The 11,122-nt window shown below is 38.6% G+C and overlaps 1 protein-coding gene, 1 long non-coding RNA gene and 2 other non-coding genes across 14 annotated transcripts; 2 read left to right on the plus strand and 2 right to left on the minus strand.

Annotated features, from left to right (window-relative positions):
- Positions 1–396: 396 nt before the first annotated feature.
- LOC107270083 (slit homolog 2 protein) lies at positions 397–9,799 on the minus strand. 11 transcript variants are annotated; one of them, XM_025087527.1, is made up of 5 exons: positions 9,567–9,797; positions 9,396–9,482; positions 7,020–7,192; positions 6,769–6,946; positions 397–6,684 (listed from the first exon to the last, which is right to left on the minus strand). In XM_025087527.1, exons 3-5 carry the CDS (start codon positions 7,064–7,066, stop codon positions 2,788–2,790), a joined length of 4,122 nt encoding a protein of 1,373 aa, XP_024943295.1. In that variant the 5' UTR covers positions 7,067–7,192; positions 9,396–9,482; positions 9,567–9,797; the 3' UTR covers positions 397–2,787. The 11 variants fall into 11 exon arrangements, with proteins under 11 accessions (XP_024943295.1, XP_015600245.1, XP_024943291.1 ...); XM_015744759.2 differs by having other exon boundaries at positions 6,769–8,137; positions 8,626–9,482; positions 9,567–9,799; XM_025087523.1 differs by adding an exon at positions 7,946–8,137 and having other exon boundaries at positions 397–7,192; positions 9,567–9,798.
- On the plus strand, positions 1,102–1,173 carry Trnam-cau. Its single transcript has one exon. It is a non-coding gene; the product is annotated as a tRNA-Met (tRNA).
- On the minus strand, positions 1,633–1,705 carry Trnak-cuu. The gene has a single exon. It is a non-coding gene; the product is annotated as a tRNA-Lys (tRNA).
- Positions 9,800–9,837: 38 nt separating the features above from the next.
- On the plus strand, positions 9,838–10,967 carry LOC112494688. Its single transcript, XR_003060415.1, has 2 exons — positions 9,838–9,963; positions 10,079–10,967. It is a non-coding gene; the product is annotated as an uncharacterized LOC112494688 (long non-coding RNA).
- Positions 10,968–11,122: the final 155 nt, after the last annotated feature.

Consider the following 11,122-nt stretch of genomic DNA (forward strand, 5'->3'; position numbering starts at 1 on the left):
GTCCCTAGCGTCGTTAACTGAAGATAAACAAACTGGACATCTTACCGAGTTTGATATCACATCAGTTCTGGCATTGACTGAAAATAAACAGATTCACGATTTTTATACATATGTAGAATAGAGATACCTATGTATATCATTTCAATGGATAAACTCTGTTTGTAGGGATCCGCGATACCCAGGCCTGCGTGTCACCATATCCCAGAAGATGTCCAGTCTGTTTACCTGTTCAGTCAACGGTTCTGGGTGTCGCAGAGGCATCCGTAGATCGAGTTACCGATTGAAATGACGACCTTACAAATGCACCGAAAGATGGTGCTAAACAGTAAACAAAATATGTGAGCCTTTCTCACGGTATGGTCATAGTAGCTTATTTTAAAATTTATAACACCAAAATTAATGAATATTTCGGGTGTACTTTCGGGCCCACGTTTATTTCATCCAACTTCTTACAATATATTTTCAAGAGTCACTTTTCTTTGTGTACAGTAATCTTATTTTTACAGATATTTAAAAAGGCGTCAATATTTATGGATACAGGCAGATACAGGGATAGTAGTTACTAGTTGATATGATGGCGCCACTTGCACATGATTGTCACTCTATCGAAATTGTCACAAATAACATTTCTTTTCAGTTGTATTAGATTTTGTGCACAATTATAATAAAGATAAGAAGGCGGCATAAGAAAATTTACTGTAACAAGTTCAAACAAAAATACGGTTCAATTGTACAAATATAATGTAGCATATTTCATCAGACACTGTAGCTCAATACGCTCGTATATTGAAAAAAATACATACATAAAATGTAAAAAATTGGCTATACTACACAGTCATTGTTGTGTTTATTATAATTACATGACTTATGGAAATTAGATTGGAAATTTATACAGAATAGTTCTAGATGACGCACTAAGTGTGGATCAATTTCGCTTTTTCTTTAGTAAGTCGTATCTTTTAGAAAATTATTTTGTACGTAACAGACGTGTATATATACTCTTATAGTTACTTTCATATGTTTTACGTCATTTTAATAATTATTTTCGTGACAGAGAATGTATGAACACTGAACTGTGTTACAAGGCACATATTACACAAGAGCAGAGTGGCGCAGTGGAAGCGTGCTGGGCCCATAACCCAGAGGTCCGTGGATCGAAACCACGCTCTGCTAAGAAATATATTTTTTTTCCTTGTCGAATATGATTTTGTATACTATAGATTAGTCATAGGATAATATATAGAATTTTGTTAGAAGACCTGTATACAGTATTTATTCATTGTCATTAATTTTATTAATACGGTAATCATCGTTATCACTGTGAAGTACTTTTAAAAGAATTATGAGTCAGGCGTCTTTGTAGCTATACAAAAAAAATATGATAGTACACGAATGAGACTCTTAATGTCTTGGATCGTAGATTCGAGCCTAAAGTAGAGTCTGTGTTTGTTTATCAAATTTGAGTGTCCTTACGTGCTTTATTTGCAAATCTCTTCATAAATGGAGAACAAAAATATAAGAAGTTCTTTTTGATGTTGTTTTGGTTGTCAACGGTGTTGAAAATATAATCGTATTACAAGTTTCCTCTAATTGTTTAAATACCCAAAAAGTTAAAAATTTAAACAATAAACTCGCCCGACGTGGGGCTCGAACCCACGACCCTGAGATTAAGAGTCTCATGCTCTACCGACTGAGCTAGCCAGGCCTTGCGCGTTTTTAAAACTTCAGTCAAACATACCTACATTATCAATTTCGATTATATTTGACATTTGTTTCTATACATTACTTCATTTCTACGGCCTAAACTCTATTTTATAAAGTAGCGACGAATTGTTCATTGACTATGCTTACAAGAATGGCACGCAAGGCTCAGACAAGTAGCAGAAAAGAAGCAATCGCCCTTGGGCATCTTTTAATACCGTCTGTCAGCCTAATACAAAATATACGTCGACGTGGCAGTAAAAAAAATGGAAGAAGAAATAAATCAACGTTTAACAAAATGTTATCTTTCCGCAAACTCCAACTACACCGCTTCCGTTTACATTCATTTCACCTCGCACAACTTTTCAAAAGTATAATTCATCCAGTTTTAATCCAACTACACACAGAGAAATTATATACGAATCTGAAACTGCTTTTCGTTTGATACTTGTAGCCGATCCGCTTATCGGAACACGAATGAACACGTAACAGAATAGTTCACGAGTCACTGACAAGCTGGCGCCACTGTCGCTGTGGCTTCTTTTGCCGCAGTGAAACATTCAAGAATAAATAAAAAAGCGCAATTCAACGTAATCTCAAATCGCTTAACGTCGTACGTCAAAACACATTTTTCTTAGATCAGTCTGTTATTTAAGAAAATTACTAAATCAGCACATCGCGATGACGTTAGCATCTTCAAACTGTTAAGGAATCTTAATAGCTCCGTTGGATGAATCGTATGTCTAAATAATCAGAGCCCTCACTGGCAAACAGTCTCACATTTGATAATTTTGACTAATCAAGAGTTTATCGAATATTTCGACTAGTACATCTCCATTGAAAAATTGTGTAGTTGCCTTTATTATTATCATGATCAAAGCTAGAACATATATTAACCATATCTTAATCTACATATTATGATTTTGTGAGAAATTAAAGTATGTACATTTGAAGATCGCATAAACCTTACGCGAGTAACTGTATTATTGAGTAAAATGAAAATTTTACGTTGACCAAGAACGATTTACGTAATTCAGCAGTGACCGTTAACAGCATTTTTACGAGTCGACGAAAAATATAAAATGATTAAAAGCATTGTACCAGAAATATCAATCCAATTGCAAGAAACTTCAGGAAACTCGTTACGTTTGTACTCGATAAATTTGAACCTCTTAATTTGTCTGCAAATACATCCCTTACGAATGTCTTGCTGTTATATGACATCTTCGTGTAATTCACATAACACAAATCCAGATAATCCACCAATTCTGTCCGGCAGCGCCATTTTAATTTATTATCTCCAAACTCCATACTCTTCAGACGACTTAAATTTGTCAACATGTTAGTATAAACGCAGGTCAAGTTATTCCCCTGGAGCGACAAATGTTCAAGACTTTTCATCTGTTCTGGAAATATATCCACTGGAATTTCTGTCAGAAAATTGTTAGTCAACGTCAGATTCCTGAGCTGGGTCGTATCGCGGAACCAGGAGGAATTTATCGTCTCCAGCTGATTGTTGTCAATCGTTAGTTCCTGGAGGTTGAAGAGACCATCGAAAGCTCTGGGATCGACCTCGTGGAGTTTGCAGTTACGAATTACAAGCTTAGTGAGGTTATGGAATTTCGAAAAAGCACGCGGCGGTAGATAGTGAACGCAAACGTCATCAAGCTCAATGTATTTCGCGTCACTTGAAATTTGGTCGAGTACAGTCAAATTACCGTAGGTGCATTTATGCTTAATGACTTGATCTGGTTCCGGAACCTTGTCGATGGTGCATTCTCCTTTCCTTGAGAATTGTATACAGTGATTTGAAGCAGGATCCTTCGTTTTGTTGCAAGCTGCAAAATGCGGATTATTCGTAACAATCGGCGGAGCTGCTGTAGTAGCAGACAAACATGGAGATTCATTTACTTTGTCAGCATCGTAGGAAATGTGAAGCTGTTTTAGATACCGGATCAGCTCTAACATGACGGGACACGTCCAAGGATTTCCAGCTATACGCATGGACTCAAGATAATGCCAGCTGCCAAGCAAATCCAAACTGATGTAAGTCATGCTGTTGTCATCGATATGGAATGTCAGTAAATTCGGTAAAAGCGAAAAGACGCGATTTTCGATTTTCGTGATTTTGTTTCCAGTCAAGGACAGCTTTCTCAGACTATCCAGACGGCCGTGGAACCAGGAGGACTCTATGATCTTCAGATGACTGTTGTGAATCGTCAGTTCCTGGAGTTTGAAGAGACCATCGAAAGCTCCGGGCTCGACCACGTGGAGTCTGCAGTTACGAATTACTAGCTTAACGAGGTTATGGAATCTCGAGAAAGCACACCGCGGTAAATGGTGAATGCAGACATCATCAAGCTCAATGTATTTCGCGTCACTTGGAATTTGGTCGAGTACAGCCAAGTTACCGTAGGTGCATCTGTGCTTAATGACTTGATCTGGTTCCGAAACCTGGTACTTGGAGCATTCTCCTTTCCTTGAGACTTGTATACAGTGATTTGAAACAAGATTCGTCGTTTCGTTACAGCGTGAAAATTGCGAATCAGTCGGAACAGTTGGCGGAGCTGCTGTAGTAGTAGACCAACATTGAGATTCATCTACTTTGTCTTCATCGTAGGAAATCTTACGCTGTTCTAGATACCGGATCAGCTCTAACATTACGGGACACGTCCAAGGATTTTTAGCTATACGCATAGACTGAAGATAACGCCATCTGTCAAGCAAATGCAAATTGATGTAAGTCATGCTGTTGTCATCGATATGGAATGTCAGTAAATTCGGTAAAAGCGAAAAGACGCGATTTTCGATTTTCGTGATTTTGTTTCCAGTCAAGGACAGCTTTCTCAGACTATCCAGACGGCCGTGGAACCAGGAGGGCTCTATGATCTTCAGATGACTGTTGTGAATCGTCAGTTCCTGGAGTTTGAAGAGACCATCGAAAGCTCCGGGCTCGACCACGTGGAGTCTGCAGTTACGAATTACTAGCTTAACGAGGTTATGGAATCTCGAGAAAGCACACCGCGGTAAATGGTGAATGCAGACATCATCAAGCTCAATGTATTTCGCGTCACTTGGAATTTGGTCGAGTACAGCCAAGTTACCGTAGGTGCATCTGTGCTTAATGACTTGATCTGGTTCCGAAACCTGGTACTTGGAGCATTCTCCTTTCCTTGAGACTTGTATACAGTGATTTGAAACAAGATTCGTCGTTTCGTTGCAGCGTGAAAATTCCGAATCAGTCGGAACAGTCGGCGGAGCTGCTGTAATAGTAGACCAACATTGAGATTCATCTACTTTGTCTTCATCGTAGGAAATCTTACGCTGTTCTAGATACCGGATCAGCTCTAACATTACGGGACACGTCCAAGGATTTTTAGCTATACGCATAGACTGAAGATAACGCCATCTGTCAAGCAAATGCAAATTGATGTAAGTCATGCTGTTGTCATCGATATGGAATGTCAGTAAATTCGGTAAAAGCGAAAAGACGCCATCTTCGATTTTCGTGATTTTGTTTCCAGTCAAAGACAGCCTCGTCAGACTATCCAGACGGCCGTGGTACCAGGAGGACTCTATGATCTTCAGATGACTGTTGTGAATCGCCAGTTCCTTGAGGTTGATGAGACCATCGAAAGCTCCGGGCTCGACCACGTGGATTCTGGAGTTACGAATTACTAGCTTAGCGAGGTTATGGAATTTCGCGAAAGCACGAGGCGGTAGATTGTGAATGCAAACATCGGTAAGCTCAATGGATTCCGCGTTAGCAGGAATTTGGTCAAGTACAAAGAGATTACCGTAGGCGCATTTGTACTTAATGATTCGACATGGTTCCGGACCCTCTTCAAAGGTGCATTCTCCTTTCCTTGAGACTTTTTCACATTGGTTTGGCACAGGAGGGCCCGTCGGGTCGTAACCTGGTGTTGGTGGCCCAGCTGTACCACTTGGTGTAGCTCTTGTAGTAGAATGGTAACACGTAGATTGATCTGCATCATTCTCGTAGGAAATACGACGGTCTTCCAGATACTGGACCAGCCTCAATTTACAGTGACACGTCCAAGGATTATGAGCTATACTCATGAACTCCAGATGACGCAGTCCTTCCAGGGAATCCACATTGATGCAAGTCATGGGATTGTTCCCAATCTTAAGTGTTACTAAATTTGGTATAAGACTAAAGACGCCATCTTCGATTTCCGTAATTTTATTTCCGCTCAAGTCCAAGTGTTTCAGATTTCTTAGATTATAGAACCACATTTCTTCGACGCTCTTCAAATTATTATCTTGTATAATCAGAGTCTCCAGTGCAACCAAATCCAAGAATGCATCACGTTCGATGTTTTCTGTTTGACAATTCCAGAACTTCAGCATCTTCAAGTTTTTCCCAAATCTGGCAAATGACCTTCTTGTTATTATTGGTATATACGATGAATGAAATTCAAGAGCATCGATCGAGCTTGGAATTCCGTTCGTCTGCTCCAAGGTTGCCCTGTTACATGCGTATGCGATTGTAAAACGATCATGGTTCACCTGGCGGCAGGAAGTGCAACAATCATTTCCTACTAGGACTTCATCATCAAAGTCCAGTCGGGGGGTCTCCTGTATGGTCTGTACTGCTGTTGTTGTTTTTGACACTGATCCATTTCTAAATACCACAGATGTATTCCTCACTGTCTCCTTGTGAATCTCATGAGTCTGATGCCGTTTTGTAATCTTTCTCAGTTCTCCAATCTCGTTTGTTGCCAATGGTCTTAAGGGACAACCGAAGTTATTAATTTTGTATCTGATCCTGCGATCCATCAGATAATTATTCAAGTCGGTTCGACACTCACAATCCCAGGTTTTGGAAGTCACGTTTAATGTTTGCAGGTTTACCAATTTATTAAGCTCGTCTTTCGATAAACATTGCAATTTAGTATTAATAAGACTGAGATGACGTAACTTGCCAAGTGATGAAAAGCTGCCATTTTCAATATTTACTATCTGATTGGAATCGAGGATCAAAGTTTCTAAATTAACCAAATCGTAAAACCAATTGGCTTTTGTAACGTTAATGTAATTACCAACCAATACGAGTCGTTTGAGTTTGGCCAATCCTGCAAAGGCACCATCTTCGATTTCAGTGATATTACAATTCCGAAACTCGAGACTGCGCAGGCTGCTGCCAAAACGGAAGAAAGTGTAAGGTGGTATCCGCTTGACACTGATAGCACTTGCACTTATCCATCGTATGTCATCTTCCAAACTAAATAAAAATGAGAGACTGTTACCAACGTCTCCTGAACTTGCAATGATAGTTCCAGGCTCTGACTGATTACCCGGAAAAAACTTTCCATGATTCTTCAATTTCACTTCCGTCATGCATTCGTTTCTGTGGCTCGAAGAAGGTTTTTCGTATATCATATTTATGTCTTTTTTCTTAAAAAAACTTTCTAGATCCTCCAGGCAACTACAGAGCCAAGGATTGCTATCAATCTGAACACTCTTCAGGCTAGGAAGATCGGAGAAAAGATCGATTGGTAAACAATTTAGGTCATTATCATGCAAGTTCAGGGTCGTGAGTTTGATAAGACCAGAGAATGCCCCAGGCATCACGTAAACAATCTTGGTCCTCTTAAGAGCAAGATTACGGAGATTAGGCAAATATTGAAACGAAGAAGCATGTACCACGCCGATGTTCGAATTGTAAATAACCAGAAACTCAAGATTGTTCAGTCCTCGAAACGCAGCAGGATCTATATATTGTATATCGCAATTATAAAAATTCAATTTTTTCAGACGAGAAAACCTACTGAAAGTATCTGGGGAAATAATTTCAAACCGTGAGACTGAAAATTCAATAAATTCGACATTACTAGGCAACACCTCAAGATTTGAAATATCAGCCTCTATACAAACATATTCTAGTGAGCTCGTGACATTGGGTTCCATAAATCTGCATTTCTGATCCGACGCGTCAATACCGACCAACGTCCCACACAGAATCACGAGAAGCATTAAAGACATCGTGGTATAAAGATCCCTCAAATTCTTCCTGATCGTACAGGTTCTGTCTAGATTTAAATCCATAGATCCTTAAAGTAACTGTTGATTTCGAATGTCAGGATATAATACGATCCACGTGTTTTTCTTCCTTGGCGTCTTCAAATGGTCGACGTTAATTTGAAATGCTTATGCAACGTTTACTCCGATTCCAAGGTTCCTCCACTTCTCCTAACTAGTCACTGTTGCAATTGACACGCACTATTTTACTCCCACTATCATTCTCCTCGTGGCAGCGTCTCCCACGATGCCATTGATAATCGATGACATTACCAAGAGACTTCTTTTCCACCCAATGAATCCGGCCGCTTGCAAGGAGTCAGAGGATTCAGCCTAATAAAGCCAGCCGTCGGCTGCTCGGTCGTTCCGCTGTTCCGCTGTTCCGCTCCTGAAACTGTTCCAGATCGATGCGACGGTAACGAAGCTTCCTTTCTTTTCTACTATACCAATCGAGATTGTACTATTTCTCTGGGTAGTTTGTGATGCTACTGGAACGAGGGCCGGGTAGATAAAAAGCAAGGCATGCCGTAAGGGGGGTGGATGAGGTCGAAAAAATAATTAGGTCAAGCACGTTCGATACGGCTGAACTTTTACGTGGATGATACCGAGAGGAATCGACAGAATTTCTGTGGCAGATAAACAAAAAATCAATGTAAAAATGCTTCAGCGTTATTAACATTATTCTTGCAGTACTTTGAAGTCATATGGGCAACTGTTTTTATTAGTGATAAATATATGTGACTTGTTTTTCTAACAAGCAGCATAGAATTAGATTAATGATGTAGGAATTTTTTTTACACGATCAATCTGATTCTCTACGTAATATAAATATTTAGGTAAAAGTAACAACTTTGACAATTATTATAAGCCATGTCAACTTACGTGCAACAGCGCGGCAACGTCGCAAACCTTGTCGCTGATCTGCCGGCTGTTACGTGTACCTAACCTCAATGCTTGAAGGATGATCGAGCAGCCTCGACGTAATTTCTACCTTTTATTCAGTGTTACAAGAATTACACCCTATTCTAATATTAATTTGTTTCTCAAATATATAAATAATTTTGTTGCATCCTCTGCTTTATTTAACGACAAAAAATGGTACAGATTCTGCGCATGCGCGATACGCGTAAGCTGATACATGCAAGGTTGTCAGGCTGCTCCTCGAGTAAAACTGTAATTCCCATCTTGTCGGATTAGCCGAATGAAAACTTGAATTTCATTATTATGCAATAAAGTTAATAAATTTGAGCTTTCATCGGCATTTTCCGAAATGTTCATTGCATCGATTGGTCAGTGTTTCATTCGTTTCATTCGTTGCTCTAGTTTTGACATATCACAATTTTGGAATAGTTAAATAACGGCACTAGTTTTGTTTAGCATTGAGGCGTATATTTGCCGTATAAAATTGTCAAAATTTATAAGCACATGTCTTCGTAACAAAACGGTTAAAAAATTCCTAAACTTTACAGAAATATCATTGGAAATTTGACCTTTCCTTCTGTCGTATTCTAACCCCTCTATCTGGATTTGATATAAATGCACAGACCATCTTTAAATTAGATTACAGCGGGCGTGCGATTAATAGTGCACATTATAACGTAAAATTGAGAAGCGCAAAAGATACCAACTTGACAAAACAATATGTGACGTACATACGATCTTCGAGGTTATAAATCAGTGGAGGAAGCACGAATGTTTACGGAAGATTACGGAAAGACACGATGAGAATGAAGGAAGATCTAGAAATTAAAATAATTGTAAAATTTCAATGCGTAATGGAATACATCCTGTATTATTGTAAAATACTGTCATTAATTATTTACCGCCATTATTAAAATTGGTAATTGGTTAAGATGTTATCACTGTTTTCATTCATTACATAACATTTCCATGATCTAATCTGAGTCCTGTCGTGTGCACAAGTGAACAATGGATAAAATACCTGGCGATTCTTGGCCTGTGATTAGGGACGCTCGAATAGAGCGAATTGACGTAACCAAAAAGGAGTGGAGGACGAAGCCAAACGAGAGGAGCGACTGATGGCGCTCAAATAAGCTGACAATTCGCGGGCGTGCGTTATATAAATGCGTAAAGCCAAGGTCACGGCTGCTCCTGCCCCACTGCTGCTATTATTAGCTCATCGCAGTACCTTTCGCAGGAAATCTACGGCGCAAAATAGAGCTTACGTCTGATTGCTAACGGGTGCAATCTAGGATTCAGGTCAGCTACATTGGTTTTTGTTTTATAGTCCACTTTATAAAAAAGAATTTATCAGTAAAAATTTTACTGATCGTTGCAGTTGTTCGATGATTCAATGGAAAAATATTGATTTCAGGTCTAGTTCACTGGTCAGTCAGTGGCTTTGTGTATATAGGATATCTACCTTTAGTGTGGTCCTTGTGACGTCACCATATTCTTTGAGGCATTGTCTCGTCGAATTTCACTTACTGTTGATGACAGAAACTGGTCATATTATTGCACGTATAATGAATTGATGTAACTTATGATAATATTGGGACGATACTTTCCTTTATGATGTATTTAAGTCATGCTTATACATATTCGTATAATTTATTGTAGTAACTTCGTACTTTTGAATAGCCATATACGTTTTCATATACATAATTATATTGATTGTAATTCTTAATTGAAGTCATACATTGGACTGCTGGCTCAGTGGGTAGTGTCTCTGATGGAGACAAGGAATATAGACTTATGAGAAAGGATAAAAAAACATTGGTGGCTACAAAAAAAAATGCAAGTAAAATGTATATGTCAATAAGAGATTTTATAAATGTTAATAGTATGAATAAACGCAGGGCGCCAGTGGGTATAAAATTAAAAATAAAATTATAGCTGAAGACCAAAATACTGATTCAGTAACAGCCGTGCCCGTTATATAAAAAATATACAAAAAGAAGTATAGTATGAAACGTGTATAGTGTAAGCCAAAAAATGTATCCTGAAAACGAAACCCAAAAATAAGCAATGTTATAACAAAACCAAACAATCTTTTAGTCTTTTCCGTACGTACAAAAAGAATAATAGAAAAATTATTTTAACATCAAAAACAATTTAGCTTACTTATAATTTAAGATATAATATTGTGTTTGTTGCGTAGATTAATTAACAGGTATTTTGAAGAAATGTGTAGCTGTTTTCAACACGATAGAACCAACGTTAAACTTGATATTGGTGAATTAAACTTGAAAAAAACTTGTAGAGCTCGATTGTCTACGTTACTCTGCTGTTGATTAAGCAATAATGAAAACCTAAAATCGAGAGAGAGACTTAAGCCCGTATTCAGAAGTCCCTCTTGAAGTCACTAACAGTGTCACTATTAGTTAAAAGTGATTGGCGCCGAGTTGTTACCGACCGT

Source organism: Cephus cinctus, unplaced genomic scaffold, assembly GCF_000341935.2.
Source record: "Cephus cinctus unplaced genomic scaffold, Ccin1 Ccin1_scaffold0696, whole genome shotgun sequence".
NCBI classification, from domain to species: Eukaryota; Metazoa; Arthropoda; class Insecta; order Hymenoptera; family Cephidae; genus Cephus; species Cephus cinctus.